At 42.8% G+C, this 17,849-nt stretch overlaps 1 protein-coding gene across 3 annotated transcripts in view; it reads left to right on the forward strand.

Annotated features, from left to right (window-relative positions):
* The first annotated feature begins 3,087 nt into the window (after nucleotides 1–3,087).
* The window catches only part of VRK2 (VRK serine/threonine kinase 2), a 76,127-nt gene continuing 61,365 nt past the window's right edge, over nucleotides 3,088–17,849 (forward strand). Inside the window, exons 1-5 of one of the 3 annotated variants that reach the window (XM_083494521.1) lie at nucleotides 3,088–3,294; nucleotides 7,033–7,173; nucleotides 14,646–14,701; nucleotides 16,552–16,621; nucleotides 16,950–17,037. In XM_083494521.1, the coding sequence (XP_083350647.1) occupies nucleotides 7,038–7,173; nucleotides 14,646–14,701; nucleotides 16,552–16,621; nucleotides 16,950–17,037 (350 nt within the window). In that variant the 5' untranslated portion in view covers nucleotides 3,088–3,294; nucleotides 7,033–7,037. Of the gene's footprint in view, nucleotides 3,295–7,032; nucleotides 7,174–13,249; nucleotides 13,271–14,645; nucleotides 14,702–16,551; nucleotides 16,622–16,949; nucleotides 17,038–17,849 lie in introns of those variants that run through there. The other 2 variants (XM_083494520.1, XM_083494522.1) reach the window with 2 other exon arrangements.

The following is a 17,849-nucleotide window of genomic DNA, read 5'->3' on the forward strand; positions in this document are numbered from 1 at the left end:
AAATTAAAAATACTGACAGATGCTAAAGAAAGAGGGGGATTTGCCCTGCCGGACTTAAAATTGTACTATGAAGCAGCAGCGTTTTGCTGGCTGAAAGAGTGGATGCTCCTCGAGAACACAGACATTTTGGACTTGGAAGGTTTTAATAATGCATTTGGTTGGCATGCATATCTATGGTATGATAAAATCAAGGTGCATAGGGCCTTTAAAAATCATATTGTCAGAAAAGCATTGTTTAATGTTTGGATAAGATATAAAGATTTGTTGGAAAATAAAACCCCTAGATGGTTGTCACCCTTGGAGGCTAAGGCAGTGAAGAAACTCAATATGGAGGTCGGATGGCCGAAGTATTGGGAAATCTTGGAACAGGAAGGAGATAAATGGAAACTACAAAGTCATGAGAAATTGAAACCTAAAGTACAAGACTGGCTTCAGTATTACCAAATAATGGAGATTTTTAAACAGGACAGGAAAATTGGCTTTCAGGTGGAAAAATCTAAATTAGAGATTGAACTGTTAGAACCCAATACTAAGAACTTGTCAAGAATGTATAATTTGCTGCTGAAATGGAATACACAAGATGAAACAGTTAAATCGGCTATGATTAAGTGGGCACAGGACATTGGCCATAACATTATGTTTGCTGACTGGGAATGGTTGTGGAACACCGGTATTAAATTTACGGCATGTAATGCCTTAAAGGAAAATATCATGAAAATGATCTACAGGTGGTACATGACCCCAGTCAAGCTAGCAAAAATTTATCATTTGCCTGATAATAAATGTTGGAAGTGTAAAGAGACTGAAGGTACTTTTTATCACCTTTGGTGGACGTGCCCGAAGATTAAGGCTTTCTGGGAAATGATATATAATGAAATGAAAAAGGTACTTAAATGCACTTTTTCTAAGAAACCAGAGGCCTTTCTCTTGGGCATTGTCGGCCAATTGGTGTCAAAGAAGGACAGAACTTTCTTTATGTATGCTACAACAGCAGCAAGAATACTTATCGCAAAGTACTGGAAGACACAAGATCTACCCACCTTGGAAGAATGGCAGATGAAAGTGATGGACTATATGACATTAGCTGAGATGACTGGCAGAATTCGCGACCAGGGAAAGGAGACGGCGGAAGAAGAATGGAAGAAATTTAAAGTCTACCTTAAGGACTATTATAAACTTGTTGAATGTTAGAATGTCGAGGTTTTGAGCAAGAAAGGGTTACAGCGACATAAGATTAAGCTGAAGGAAAGATTAAGAGGACAGAGGACTGATGGATATATTTAGAGTTGCTAAAAACTTTTGGACATTGGGATGCAGAAAGGGGAGGTATGGGGAAGTCGGAGAAACATGGTTTATGAAAAAAAGGTTATGAATTTATACGTGTTTGTATGTCTTTTCTTTATGTTTGTATTGTCTCAAAAAATTTTGTAAAACCAATAAAAAATTTCTATAAAAAAACAACAACAATAAAACCCTTGCAGAAACAAAAAACTACTGCACACACGCCCCCAAGTCAAAATAGAAACACTGGTTTGGGATAGGAGGACTGTTTGGGGCAAAGGAAATAGAGAAAGAGGCGTCAGTCGGATCTACTACTGCATAAGTCCATCATTTCCATAAACAACGCATCGGTCTTTGGAGCTAGAGTGGGCAAACGCAACAACAGAAAGAGTTGTTTAAGGGTTCGTGTGTTGGGACTAGGGTTGGAACGATCCAGGTGCACATTGCTGTCTTGCTATATCTTCCAACATTTATCTGATGAAAATAGGGGCGTCCCATTCCAGAATGATAATTTCACTATTCATTCCCCACACATCTGACTGGGTTGCCCCAGCCACTCTGGGCAGCTTCCAACATATATGAAAACATAACAAAACATTATTAAATAATAATAAAACATCTGCCTGGTTCCCTGTAGCTTCACTTCTTGCAGTGAGGGAACCGCCAGAAGGCCCTCGGCGCTGGAACTCAGTGTCTGGGCAGTCCGGAACCGGAAGCTGTATGCCGGCTCCCTTGGCCAGTAAAGTGAGATGAGCGCCGTAACCCCAGAGTTGTCCGCGACTGGACCTAAAGGTCAGGGGTCCCTTTACCTTTACCTTCTGCATGTGCAAATGGCTTTAGATACCTAATACAGTGGTACCTCGGGTTAAGTACTTAATTCATTCTGGAGGTCTGTTCTTAACCTGAAACTGTTCTTAACCTGAAGCACCACTTTAGCTAATGGGGCCTCCTGCTGCTGCTGCGCCGCCAGAGCACGATTTCTGTTCTTAACCTGAAGCACTATTTCTGGGTTAGCGGAGTGTGTAACCGGAAGCGTATGTAACCTGAAGCGTATGTAACCCAAGGTACCACTGTAAAGGTAAAGATAAAGGTAAAGGGACCCCTGACCATTAGGTCCAGTCATGGACGACTCTGAGGTTGCAGCGCTCATCTCGCTTTATTGACCGAGGGAGCCGGTGTACAGCTTCCGGATCATGTGGCCAGCTTGACTAAGCCGCTTCTGGCGAACCAGAGCAGCGCACAGAAACGCCGTTTACCTTCCTGCCGGAGCGGTACCTATTTATCTACTTGCACTTTTGTGCTTTCGAACTGCTAGGTCGGCAGGAGCAGGGACCGAGCAACAGGAGCTCACCCCGTCATGGGGATTCGAACCGCCGACCTTCTGATCGGCAAGCCCTAGGCTCTGTGGTTTAACCCACAGCACCACCCTCGTCCCTCTTAGATACCTAATAGGTGCATAAATTACCATATAGAATACATTCCACACAAAAAAAGCGACAATTTGTTGTTGACAAAGGACAGCTGGACATATAAAGGACCCCATAACCTTCAGTAGCTTTGAGGGCCTCATCAAAGCTAAATCCGGCCCTGGGGGTTGGGGGTTGGTCTGGATGACCCTCGCGCCCCCTTTCCAACTCCGCGATCGCCCCGCGTTGCTGCTTCTCTCGCGCGCGCGCACGCTGGGGCCGGGCGTTTTGTTTGCTGAGGAGGCGTGTCCGCCGCCTCCGCTTCCGATAGGCTGTTCTCGGGCGGGCGGGCGCGCGCTTGGACACTCCTCCCTTCCCCCCTCCCCTCCCCGCCCCTCCCAGCAGCCAGCCGGCCGGCCGGCACCTCCTTGGAGTCCCTCTTGCCGGGCCACGTGACGAGGCTCCTCTGACCGGCCGCCGTCACGCTCGGCCTCCCATTCGCCCGGCGCCTCAGGAAGGAGAGGAAGGAAAGAGACAGGAGGAAGATACAAAGTTTCCAGCGGGGAGAAAGACAGACTTTTCCGAGGCTCGGAGTCTTCTCCCGGCGGTAGGCTGAGGACTTGGCGGCCTCTCCCAAAAGATGGGGAAGTTGGGGGGGGGTCCCCCTGAAAGTTTGGGGTGACTTGAAAGTTTGAGCTAAGCCAGGGCAGGGGGGAGGCAGGACCGCAACAACAAACACCCCCCCTCAACCATAGAATGGTAGCGTCGGAAGCACTGCCGAATTTACGTACAGTATTTTAAGCTAAACATAACTTTTTTAAAATAATATTTTATTAGGTTTTATCGATAGAAAAGTTTAGAAAAAACAAAAAACAAAAGCAAAACAGATACAAAAATACAGAATGCAAAAATACAAACATTAAACACAAAAAAGAAAAAAAAACACATATACAAGAAAAACAAAATTTCCCTCTTTCTTAATCTCTCCACTTTAGTTAACTTATTTTCCTGACTTCCTCACGGCTCCCATTTTTGTATCCCTTTTTAAATTTGGTTCAGCAAATTCATAATCTATTAAACATAACATATTTAGCCGCCCTGAGCCCGGTCTTGGCTGGGGAGGGCGGGGTATAAATTATTATTATTATTATTATTATTATTATTATTATTATTATTATTATTATTATTAAACAAGCTATAGCTTAGGGCCCCCACTCTCTTGGGGACCCCCCAAAAAATTAAAGGGGGAAAAAAATCCTGGATGTACATTTCCATATATAAGATAAGCAAATAGAATAGATAGATAAACTTTATTCACATTCGCCATGGCAACATAAAACAAGCAATATATACAAATAAGAAGTGGGTAAAAAGGGCAGTCAAATGACCAAGTTTATCGTTCCATTAGTGGCCCTTAATCTCATTTCAGCCTCGATAAGAACAAATAGAATAAAACCTACATACAGGAGCCGCCCCCCCCCAAAAAAAAATTAAAGGTAAAAAAACTGGATGTACATTTCCAAAATATAAGATGAAAAACAAAATAAAACCTACATACAGCAACAGTGTTTTGTGTAGGTTCCTGTGATGTAAGTAATGGGCCCCCAATCATTTTAAGTTAGAGCTTAATAGTTATTTCACTGTTAATATACTTAATTGTGCTTCAGTTCAACAATGACTTTGATAAAATACATATTTTGTTATGTGCAAATGGCTTTAGATACCTATTAGGTCCATAAATTACCGTATAGCATATATTCAACACACAAAAACAAAACAGCGACAATTAGTTGCTGACAAAGGACAGCTGGACATATAAATGGCCCTGTTACCTTCAGTAGCTTAGGGCCTCATCAAACCTAAATTCGGCCCTGAATGGTAGCGTTAGAAGGGACCCCTAGGAGTCAGCTAGTCTGACCCCCCCCCCCCCAGCAAAGCTAAAAGAATTCCCAAGGGAGGGCCAGCCAACCTCCTGGTTTAAAAAAAATCTCCAGTGAGCTGCCTAAATCCCAGTGGAGCAGAAAAAAGACCTTTTATGTATGTGACCACAGCTGCTTGGATATTATTGGCCCAGAGATGGAAAGAAGTCCCTACCAGAGAAGAATGGCAGATTTAAGTTGATGGATTATGCCGAAATGGCAAAAATGACCAGAAGAATCAGAAATTTTAAGAAGGAATGGGGGGAAATTGCTAATTTATCTTAAAAACCATTCTAAGCAGTTAAAATCGTTAGTTGGATTGGACTAACACATGTAGTTTAAAGTTGAATTTTGGATATAATAGAGGCATAAAAGATTTGGATTATTATAAAAGATGCAGGAGGAAATAATCAGCACTAAGACCCACAAAGGGGAGGCAACATTCTTTGGAATCTTGTTTTTATGCTGTTTCTTGGATATGTGATTGTAAAACATGAATATGAAAAATGAAATAAATATTATTTTTAAAGGGGGGAAAAATCTCCAGTGACAGAGGAACCCCCGGCAAATTGGCTGTTCCGGCTAAGAAATAGTGGACTCCGTGTTCTGCTTCTCTACCCTCCTGTCCTCAGGCTCTTTGCAAACTTAGATTTTTTTTTAATAATGCAAAAAGAATTGCTGAAACTTTTTGGAAGTGGAAGCTGGAGTGAAATATTGCAGCAGTGGAGTGGTGGTTTCAGCCAGCCAGCTGAAACCAGGGTACTCCATTCCATTCCTCCCCATGTTTCTTCCCCTCCCTTGGGAAAACACAGATATTCTGCATCCACTGGGCATGCTCGTTCAGCTGCTTGGGTGGTTCCCTTTTGAGTTTTCTTCTCACTCCTTTTTAGGGGTGGAATTCCCTTCAAAATTTAGTCTCCTCCCTCCATAGGTTCTGTGATGCATCCCTTTTGTGCAGGAGTGGCAGTGTTCACTTGGAGAATTGAGTTTGCTAGTACTGTAGCATGTAGCTAGGTGTGGCTCGTGTATTGCAAAAACTCCTGGGAGTTGAGTGGGGAGATGCTTGTTTTTTTTAAAGTGACTGCAGCTGCAGTCCTGTACTCACTTAGGGCAGATTCACGCCACACATTTAAAGCACATCACTTCCCGCAAAGAACCATGGGAACTGTAGTTCCCTCATGGAACTACGATTCCCGAATTATTAGCTAAGGATAATTAAAAGTAATAGAAAATTAAGAAATGCAGAAGTATGATAAAGAACAGAAAATCATCAGAGGTGTCGACGGAAGCCAAAATATTGCATAAGATGTGAAGATATGTTGTATGACTGTTGGAACTGATATGTTAAAAAATCAATAAAAATGTATTATTTTTTTAAAAAAGGAACTACAATTCCCAGTACGCTTAGCAAATCACTGTTCCTAGGATTCCTTAGTTGAAGTCATGTGCTTTAAATGTGCATTGAATGTGCTCTAAATGCATGATGTGCTTATGTCCTTAATTGGGAGTAATTTTTGAAGCATTCAGCATGATATCTGAGTACATCTGCATAAGTGGGTGGGATTTTTTAAAAAAAAGATGTGTTTCTTTCTCCTCTTGGTTTTAATGTATTCTGTCAGGGTTTTGTCTGTCTGTTTGGTTTGTTTTAAGTCACTTTTCAAGGTAAAGCAACGAACAAATTTAAAAAATAAAAATGCAGTCTGGGCTAAACAATAAATTATGATCATACACATATGAGCCACTTACAAAACAGAACAGTTGTTTACTGCATGAGCAGTAAACAGCAATAGATAACAATAGACTACAATAACAGTTCTATTAATAGAGTTGATAAATGTTCATGAACATTATATCGGCAAATTAACAATTCATGAATGCTCCATTGAATAAGTGTTATCGTTTGGCTCCTTAAGTCAAGGCTGCGGTTGCCAAAATGGAATGTCTAGTTGCCATTTTGGGGCAAGACTGCTCTAAAGGCTTATTTTTCAAATGATGGACTGACTGTGATTGATTCTCAGTGAAACATCTGGCTAGTTCAGATGACAACCTTGAGCTTTGAGAACTTAAATAAGAAAAGTCACTTGATCCAGAGACAGTCCACATTTATATTGGCCCATTCCACAGGGTGGGAAAAGCAATTCGGTTCTAGAAATTCATTCCAATTGTTCAGATAAAATATAACTGATAGAATTCTACAGGAAGGGGGGTACTAGTGTGTGAAAACAGTCCAGATCCAATGATCTCCCCAGACAGTGGAGATGCCACATGCCATTACGTGGTCGCAGGTGGTCCAAAAGCCAGGTGCAAAATGTGCCTGGCGCCTGGCTAATTTCGAACACTGGGTAGAGTGGGGCATTCAGCAAATAATATATAGATGAAATAACTCTTCATATGTTCCTTTGTATTCCTCCTTTTCTCCCATTCAGGTGTGATGCCTCCTAAAAGGCATGGAAAAAGCAACCTCCCCACCCCTCTTCAAGAAGGGGTAATACTGAAAGACACCGAAAAAAGAGAGTGGAGACTAGGTCGTATGATTGGCCAGGGAGGATTTGGCCTAATCTACCTAGGTAAAGTATAGATCATCACCTGAGTCATGGCAATGTGCCGCCTTTGCTGTTGGTGATTTCTGTGTGTTTGTGTTCCATCCTTATAATTGTTAGTTCTTCAGTCTCTGTGTTGGTTTCATCTCTTAACCAGTTCAATCTTCGTGTTGCTTTCAAACACAACTTTATAACCATAAGGCACAGTTTAGGGTACTTGAGAATTTTGCTGCCAAATCAGCCTTCCCATCCTGGTACCCTCCAGACATTTTGGATGACAACTTACGTTATCTCAGAGCATTGACAGTGCCTGATGGAAGCTGTAATTCAAAGAATATGGAGGACACCAGGCTGAGGATGGCTATCCTAGATTACCCTATTCCCGTCTCTAAATTATTCCCATACAATTTTTAACCCAGCACAGATGCTGGTAATATGCAATTTCTGGGTTCTCATGACTACAACCCTAAATAGCAACACTGATGATATTCCTGACTCCTACAGCTTCAGAAACCACAATTTGACTTTCAGAGCTGACATTAACCTTTAGGAGCAAAAGTGAATTTTTCTGGATGTCCCTCTTGGCACTGGAAGCTTAACTGGGCTACGCATGGTGTCTTCAGACACATCTCAGCTCCTGACCATCTGCTGCCCTGTCCCTGTGCCCATTCAGAAGGTGGCATGCCAGTTTCAACAGGGTCTAGATGCCAATTCCACAAGACAGCCAGTACCACAGTGCCAATTTAAGGGAAACCAATCCTTGCGGATTGTCCGTAATCCACCTAACAGCAAATTTTTCTGCATGTTCCTCTTTCTAACCCATTGGCTTGCATCCGTGCTGTTGGTTAACTGAATAAGGAACAAGGAACCTAAGAGACGGTGGCCAAATGAAATCGCTTCCACCTTGCGGGATAACGCCGGGAGTAGAAAAGGCTAAGGAGTAAACCCTGGAATGAAATCCCTAAGAAGGTTGATGGCACCTTGTAGACCTCCTTGCAGCAACTCCTGCAGCCAAGCTGGTGCCTAACGTATTTCTCTGCTTTGGATCACATGAGCAAGGCCGGGAGGGGTCATCTGGGCAGCCCAGGGCCTCCATTCCCACACTGCCTAGCCTGGGGAGGTCACTTTGGTGCTACTAATGCAGCGGTTTGACTTCACCCCTGGAGGCACACTCCATTGTCTCTCAAGACTGACGGATGCCAATAACAATAGATTGAATTTCACTTCGACATTAGCATCTGTCTGGATGCGTCCAAATCATAGAATCATAGAGTTGGAAGAGACCACAAGGGCCATCGAGTCCAACCCCCTGCCAAGCAGGAAACACCACCAGAGCACTCCTGACATATGGTTGTCAAGCCTCTGCTTAAAGACTTCCAAAGAAGGAGACTCCACCACACTCCTTGGCAGCAAATTCCACTGTCGAACAGCTCTTACTGTCAGGAAGTTCTTCCTAATGTTTAGGTGGAATCTTCTTTCTTGTAGTTTGGATCCATTGCTCCGTGTCCGCTTCTCTGGAGCAGCAGAAAACAACCTTTCTCCCTCCTCTATGCGACATCCTTTTATATATTTGAACATGGCTATCATATCACCCCTTAACCTCCTCTTCTCCAGGCTAAACATGCCCAGCTCCCTTAGCCGTTCCTCATAAGGCATCGTTTCCAGGCCTTAAATAGTCATGTCACGCTGAAAGACTGACTGTTTTGTGGGGTTGAAGATTTTGCAGCCAGAATCTGACTTGATTACATGCACGAAGGAGACAGTGAAGAGGATGGGTGTGCAGAAACAGAGACCTATGAGAGAAGACGTTACTAGACAACTACAGCCTTGATATCAGATAGCTCTGTCTGTATAGATCTTCTCTCAAAAGTAACATAGTATTTCCCCTGAGTTCTGCAGGCCTCAAGCTTAAGTAAAACGCTTATCTGCAGACTGAGCTTCAGTTAATGTCTTTTGTGCATGTTAAGACTTTCACAATGTTGTTTTTCTAAAAGGTCTACTGGACCATATTTAAGTTGAGTTTGAAAACATTGCCAATTTTTTAAACTTTCTGGTTCTGAAATATGCTTTCCTAGCATGGCTATTGTGATGTTAGTGCAGTGTTTCTCAAACTTTGGGTCCCCAGCTGTTGTTGCACTGCAACTCCCATCGTTCTTGACCACTGGACCTGCTAGCTAGGGATGATGGGAGTTGTAGTCCAACAACAGCTGGGGACCTAAGTTTGAGAAACACTCCAGTATGTAAACCTAGCAGAAGAATAATTTCTGAGGAACACTGGTTAAAAAAACCCACCCTTCTTTCCCTGTGTATGTGCACGTACACAAATACACTTTCTTGAGGCCATCAGTGTTTGCAAAATGAGCATCTGTTGCCAAAACCTCCAGCAGCAGCAGTGAGATCAGCTGTGGACAGGAGTTGGGGAATTCTATTTAATTGCCAATAGGCATAGCTTTTTTGCTCTCCCCTAGTGTGCAAACTTTGCCTGCAAAACCGGCTCCCTAAGATCTATGGCAGACACTTTTCTCCATTATATTCCAAGAGATGATTGCCACGAAAATGAACCGCTGTAAGTGAAAGCTGGCAGGCTCCAGCTGGCAGACCAAACCAGCAAGTTAACTTTGTCGGACTTCTGGGTGCTGTGGTGCCAGGCTGTCAGTGAGCGGGGAGGCGGAGAATGGCAATTTCCTCCAGAAATGTGCTCCAATGTTGCTGCTTGCTTATTAAAACTAATAAAAGCTGTGGGGGAGCGCCATAGCTCAGTGGAAAAGAACATGCTCTGCATGTAGAACATCCTGGGCTCAGTCTCTCTAGATAGGAGAGCTGAGGGAAACCAGCAGGAATAGGCAGTTCAGGTTTAGGTGGGTCGAATAGCTGGTGCATATGGGTTTCGTTTGTGGAAAGGCTGTGCTCCCTAGTAGAACATCAGCTTTGCATGCAGAAGGTTGCAGGTTCAATCCCTAGCATCTCCAGGAAGTTCAGTTATATGTTCGATTTCATGTAAAGTTGTTAAAGGGTTTTCATTCAGGTGAAGGAAAAAGAAACCTAGTTGTTAACGTACTGTGCAAAGGATCTGTGTTTGTACACACATGACCACTGGCCTTGAAGTTGTTCTCCAGAGGTTGTCGGACGGAGTGACCAGCTTCTTAAGCCGTGTCGAAGGGAGGGAGGCAGCTTACACTGTAGCACCCAGCTGCTTGCAAGCTGGTTAGTCACATTTCTATAGTAGAATAGGGATGCGGGTGGTGCTGTGGGTTAAACCACAGAGCCTAGGACTTGCCAATCAGAAGGTCAGCGGTTTGAATCCCCGCGACGGGGTGAGCTCCCATTGCTCGGTCCCTGCTCCTGCCAACGTAGCAGTTCGAAGGCATGTCAAAGTGCAAGTACAGTGGTACCTCTGGTTACGTACTTAATTCGTTCCGGAGGTCCGTTCTTAACCTGAAACTGTTCTTAACCTGAAGCACCACTTTAGCTAATGGGGCCTCCCACTGCTGCCGCACTGCCGCTGTGCGATTTCTGTTCTCATCCTGAAGCAAAGTTCTTAACCCGAGGTACTTTTTCTGGGTTAGCGGAGTCTGTAAAGTGAAGTGTATGTAACCTGAAGCGTATGTAACCCGAGGTACCACTGTAGATAAATAGGTACCACTCTGGCGGGAAGGTAAACGGCATTTCCGTGTGCTGCTCTGGTTCACCAGAAGTGGCTTAGTCATGCTGGCTCGGCCAGTCCAGTAAAGCAAGATGAGTGCCGCAACCCCAGAGTCGTCCGCAACTGGACCTAACGGTCAGGGGTCCCTTTACCTTTTTATAGTAGAATCAGTTTCTACTTCCGTTACACCACCTCTCACGAGCTTGTTCTTCAGAGACGTTTTGCACTGCAACTCCCATTAACCCCAGTCAGCATGTTCCACCTAGGACTGATAGGACCTGTAGTGCAGAACATCTGGAGACCACTGGTTGCTGGTGCTGCCTTGCACTTTTTTTTTTATTAAAAAAAAAGGTGTTTCAAGCTTCTTCCAAAGCCTAACACTTGGGAAAACACACGGTGTGCATTCTAGCGGGATACAAGTTGTTGGTCTAGCTAGATGTGGAAGGAAACTGGAGTTGTGGGGGGCGAATCAAGGAGTGGTGGTAAGGCAGTCAAGGTGGACCACCTGTGACTCACATTAGGGAATCTTTGGCCATCTTCCTAACCTGTGGCATTCATACATCATGCTTTTCATTTGAGCATTCATTTTATCCGTGGAGGCACAGGTAATCTCAGTGGCTGGAAGCGCCTCTTAGCATCTGTGCCTGGTACAGCAGCTTTGATCGTTTCTGGACCACAGCAGTTCAGGCACTGGCGGCTTTTAAGATTGGATCGCCGCAGTGCACTCTTGTTGTGTGAGGCTTCCTTTGCAGTTGACCTGGAAACTGCATTTAGATCCTGCCAGCATGTAGCGTTTCTGCCCGGCATAGCTGTCAACTTCCCCCTTTTTAAAAGGGAAATTCCCTTATTCTGAATAGGATTCCTCGCAAGAAAAGGGAAAAATTGACAGCTATGCTGCCCGGGGGTGTCCGCTCGTTGTTGATTTGTTACCAGGTAAAGCTCATTGCGTTACTATTAGAAGAGAAAGCCCTTGACAGCTTAGGACCAGTTTACCTGCCAGATTGCCTTTCCTGCATATGTGCCCACTCAGGCATATAATATATATATTATAGAATCATAGAGGTGGAAGGGACCCCAAGGGTCATCTAGTCCAACCCCCTGCAATGTATGAATATCAGCTAAAGCATCCATGACAGATGGCCATTTAACTTCTGCTTTAAAAGGTTATATAGATATATAAACAAAAAGAAGCAGATATCCCTGCAATAATATAATATAATATAATATAATATAATATAATATAATATAATATAATATAATATAATATAATATAATATAATATAATATAATATAATATAATATAATATAATATAATAAACAATTATGATATGATATGATTTATGCTTTTAACATTAAGTGATGTAATCTTTAATGATTTCATCTAGAAATATAATTGTAAAGAGGGAGTGTCAATTTAACTTTAAAAGTTGGGGAAGAAACTGTGAAGAAAAAGTCAAAAAAAGTGAGAAGAGTTTCAGTTGCAGATTATTTGTCTTTTACCCTTATTTTACTGGAGAAAATGGTACAAGGTTTGAGTTTCTATTGCTCTGGCCTGCTATCTTATCTTATTCAGTGTTCTTAACCAGCTGATTTTTCCTTTTCCTTTTTTTCAGTTTTCAGTTCATAAAATGAAACTATCAGGCGTAAGGTCTCGTACGAACTTATTGGTAAAGTCCAGTTAAGTTTGGTTTGTATGGAAGGTGCTAATCATTCAAAATCAACGATACTATCTTCAATTATCTTCAGTTCATTTTAATTTTATTGAAGAAATCATTATTCCTCAACAATCTGTTTTTCTTCCTTTAACGGACAAGTTTCTTCTTTACATTTCAAATAATGATTGGTTGTAAGGTTGTAATTTTGGCTTTATTAATTATAGTTAAAGGCTTTAACTCAATAGTTCTATCTCTTTCTTGATCAGTTCGGTCCCAGTTACATTTTTACAAAGATATTTTAAAGTTTCTTATTCTTAAGATAATTTAAATCAAGTCTTTAAAGTTAATTTTAATTATAATATTTGCATAATGGCAATGCAAACATTAATGGTATGCAACAGTTTCATGTGAATTTGGACTTAGTCTCCAACTTCACTCAAGGACCAGTTACTTTTTAGCATTGCCCTTTGTGTGATGTCCATGGTGTGGCCCTTCTGGGTGTTATTGGACCCCAAATCCCATATGCCCCGCAGAGGACCCTACAGTCTGCAAACAATAACGTCTTGGAGGTCCTGGGCCTCAAGGAGGTTAGACTGGCCTCAACCAGAGCCAGGGCCTTTTCGGTCCTGGCCCCAGCCTGGTGGAACGCCCTGCCGCAAGAGACCAGGGCCCTGCGGGACTTGACAACTTTCCGCACGGCCTGCAAGATGGAGCTGTTCCGCCAGGCCTTTGGTTGGGGCCCAGTCTAACTCCTCTCCTACTGCAACACCCTATATATGAGGCCTCTCTAACTCCTCTCACTGGCTCATATAAATAGCTGAGCCTGGTGAGTACCTAAGGTTCCCAACTCCTATAGTCATAATTTGCCACTTGCCTCCTTATTTGATTTTAATTCGATTTTAAGCTGTATTTCAGTCAATTGCTGAATTTTATGTTTTAATGTATTTATATTTTGATGTTAGCTGCCCTGAGCCCAGTTATGGCTGGGGATGGCGGGATATAAAGAAAATTTATTATTATTATTATTATTATTATTATTAGGCATATTTCTTTTTAAAAAAATTTTTTTAAATTGATTTTTACATAAAATTTCCAAAAATCATACAACATATTTTCTTACCTTATACAATGTTTTGGACTTCCATCAACCACATCTGAAGATTTTTCAGTCTTTATCACTTAATCTGCATTTCATTAGTTTCACTATTACATTTAATATCTTGGGTTACATACGCTTCAGGTTACATACGCTTCAGGTTACAGACTCCGCTAATCCAAAAATATTACCTTGGGTTAAGAACTTTGCTTCAGGATGAGAACAGAAATCGTGCTCCGGTGGCGCGGCAGCAGGAGGAGGCCCCATTAGCTAAAGTGGTGCTTCAGGTTAAGAACAGTTTCAGGTTAAGAACGGACCTCCAGAACGAATTAAGTACTTAACCTGAGGTACCACTGTAGTCCTTCACTAATAAGTCTCTTCATACTTTTCTCTGCAATATTTCGCATAGTCCTCCTTACAAAACTTCTTGCAATCCTACTAGCGTAATCTGTTTATTACAATTGCTTTTCAAATAATTTGCATATTTACTCAGTCCTCTGAGAATCTCTGATCCCGCAGGTTTCGAATCCTTCCTGTCATCTTACCTAATTCTGCATAGTCCCTTAATCTCTCCTGCCATTCTTCTTTCGTCAGTAATTCTTCTTGTTTCCATTTCTGTGCCGATAGCACTCTTGCTGCCTTGTTGCATATAAAAACAGTTTATTATCCTGTCTGTTAATATCCTCCACTACAATGCCAAGTAGAAATGCTTCTGGTTTTTTTAAATAAATGTATATTTCAACACATTTTCCCATTCATATTATTATTATTATTAAAGGGTAAAGGTCTACATGAAGTTCTTGTTATGCCGTGAGAAGATATTTTCATTGTTGTCGCTGCTGTTGTTAATGTTATTATGCTTTTGATTTTATGATACTATTTGTGTTCTTTACCTTATTTATATTGCCCAGAGGTGTTTAGTTATTAATCTGTTTAGAGAAGCATTTAAATAAATGGTGTTGTTTGTTATTACGCAACAAGGTCTGTATGGGACTTGTCATATTTTCTCTGTTGATGCTTAGTTTAAATTTTGTTCATAACTAGAGAGATCAGTTCATCCGTAACCCACCTCTCTCTCTCTTTCCACCCACATTCTGTCCTGCAGCTTCCCCTCGCCTTGATGTTCCCGTAGAAGAAAGTGCAGAGCATGTCATTAAAGTGGTAATTTTCATACCTTTTTAAAAATCAACTTCCTTGGCAAAGGGCTGTAAGTTACTGCAAGGTCCTCTCTGTATGTCCTTTTTGTTATGCATTTGTGATGATTTGTGCTCACGATGATATTGGGGCGGTTATACTTGATCGTGCTTTCAGTAACATTTGCACCTGCAGATATCTTGGGGGTAGACAGACTGCTTTGTCTCATTCCCTGTAACTTCCTGCTGAAATCCTGTAACTTTGCATACCACAAGAATCCCAGGGTTTGTTTGTTTGTTTTGTCGCTGGAGTGCCCCTCCAGATGGCAATAATGCAATAACATGGGGAAAACACCACAGAACAACCAACAAAGCAGAATGATGTGTGGACAACCCATTATAAATCCACCAGTGATGCACTGTTACTGCGTTAATGACATGTTGCAGAATACGTCTGCAAGCAAACCCCTGTTTGGAGGGGCCTGAAGAGTGCAATGTATCTCAACAAGTGCTGAAATCTATCCTGCAGTTCCTCAGTGTTGCTTTCCCTACATATGAGGCTTCTGTTACTATTTTTGCCTCATTTTCAATGCAATTTCAGAATGTCTATAGGCCCTGTTCCTAACAGCACAGCATAATTTCCTGATGTATCTTCTAGTATTAATATTCATTGGTAAAGGTAAAGGTAAAGGGACCCCTGACCATTAGGTCCAGTCATGGCCGACTCTGGGGTTGCAGCACTCATCTTGCTTTATTGGCTGAGGGAGCCGGCGTACAGCTTCCGGGTCATGTGGCCAGCATGACTAAGCCACTTCTGGCAAACCAGAGTAGCACACGGAAACGCCGTTTACCTTCCCGCTGGAGTGGTACCTATTTATCTACTTGCACTTTGACGTGCTTTCGAACTGCTAGGTTGGGAGGAGCAGGGACCGAACAACGGGAGCTCACCCCGTCGCGGGGATTCGAACGCCGACCTTCTGATCGGCAAGCCCTAGGCTCTTTGGTTTAACCCACAGCGCCACCCGCGTCCCAATATTCATCTTTATTGGAGTAATAATTCTTACTCTAGATTTACAGAATGGAGATGGCAGGTGCACCTTGGGGGGGCAATTGCACAACCTAGGAGCTGCCACGAAGAATGCCCTCTCCTGGACCACCCCACCACCCTGAATGGGGCACAGTGGAATTGCCAAAAGTCCCTCCTCTGCTTATCTCAACACCTGAGAGGGTTTGGAGGGAAGGAGACCTGTGTAAACTTGCACAGGAGAACTTCCTCTTCCTTAAACGTGCACTCTCAGAATCTGCTCCAGTGGGCTGGGAGGAGGTCCCCCTAGGATAGACTTTGGGGGTACATGGGCAGAGGATAGTAAAGTCCTGCACTGGATGCAACCCATTATCTATCCTCTTTATTCATTTTTCACAACTTTATCGCATCCTTCCTCTAAGGACATCACAGTGATATATAGAGTTCTTCACCACAACCACCAGCCTTCCCTTTTTCTTTCCAACAATCCTGTGAGGTTAATTATAAAAAAAAAAGCAAAACAGCTTTGATGAAGCCTCCGCAAAAAAACCTCAACAACTCTGGTCAATTCAATGGGAGGATCACTGGCAGTTTATTTATAGTAGGAGTAGCTTGCAGTCTCTTGGAAGCTGGACATGCCTGGTCTAAAATATGTAACCGTATGAAGCTTTGTGGCCTGAGGGTTTTTAAAATTTTGGGGTGCCTCCAACCCTTGTTCAACTCTTGAGATATCGTGATGTATAGCTGGTGATATACAATGATGTTGAGAAACAGATATCGCCCAGCCTTAGTTGTGAGCGACATGCTTTAACTGGATGCGTCCAATGCACTTGCTCCTTTGTTTTTTAATGCAGGAATACCTTGAAAACGGACCCTTGTTTTCTGAACTGAAATTCTACCAGCGAGCTGCAAAACAAGAGCATAGTAAGTGGAGTGGCAGACGAGTTGAAGTATTTACGCACTTCTTACAGTGCAATAACGCTTTTCTAAATACAGAAGCACACAGTCGTTGTCTTCCGCAAATGTAGTTGCATGTATTATTGTTTCCATGCCGTTATTTTCTACTAACAGTTTAAAACATGTGTTCTTAACATTATACACTTGGGATCTTTTGATGAAGGGCAGCATATAAGTAGAATAAATAATAATAAATAAAAACCCTAACCCTAACCTTTTACAAGCAAGCATATTTTTTAATAATAAAAGGAAACTTCTTTTTTTAAAAAATTATGTTCTTTACATTTTTTGCCAGTCAAGAAGTGGATGAAGCTGAAACGATTGACATTTTTAGGAATTCCTTTCTTCTGGGGAGCTGGCCAGACTGAACATAATGGCAAAAGGTAAGGAAAATGCATGCGCACACAAACACACAATGTAAATGAATAAGAATCAGCATTTTTGAGGGTGGGGAGTTAAGTTGTCCAAGTTATGTGGGATCAATTCCAATCTGTTACCCCCGAGGATGTGGACAGGCTGCTTGGACGAGTGAAACCAACCACTTGTCTCCTTGATCCTTGCCCATCCTGGCTTATAAAAGCTAGCCGGGAAGGACTGGGCGATGGTCTTCGTGGGGTGGTGAATGCTTCCCTCCGTGAGGGAGCCTTCCCAGACCCGCTGAAAGAGGCGGTTATTAAACCGCTTCTTAAAAAAACCCATCTTTAAATGCGGCCACGATGGCCAACTATCGCCCAGTCTCAAATCTTCCATTCTTGGGCAAGGTGATTGAGCGAGTGGTTGCTGAACAACTCCAGGCACGCCTGGAAGAAGCGGACCATTTGGATCCCTTCCAGTCAGGATTCATCATGGGACTGAAACTGCCTTGGTCGCACTGGTTGATGATCTCTGGCAGGCTAGGGACAAAGGTGAGAGCTGTTTCCTAGTTCTGCTGGATCTCTCAGCGGCATTTGATACCATCGACCATAACATCCTTCTGGACCGTCTTGAGGGGCTGGGAGCTGGGGGCACTGTCATACAGTGGTTCCGCTCCTTCCTCCTGGGCTGTGTTCAGAAAGTGGTGGTGGGGGATGCGTGTTCAGACCCCTGGGCTCTCACTTGTGGGGTGCCTCAGGGTTCTGTCCTCTCCCCCATGCTTTTCAACATCTACATGAAGCCGCTAGGAGAGATCATCAGGGGATTTGGGCTGGGTGTTCAT

The sequence above is a fragment of the Podarcis liolepis genome (genome assembly GCF_965112155.1).
Source record: "Podarcis liolepis genome assembly, chromosome: 3".
Taxonomy (NCBI): domain Eukaryota; kingdom Metazoa; phylum Chordata; class Lepidosauria; order Squamata; family Lacertidae; genus Podarcis; species Podarcis liolepis.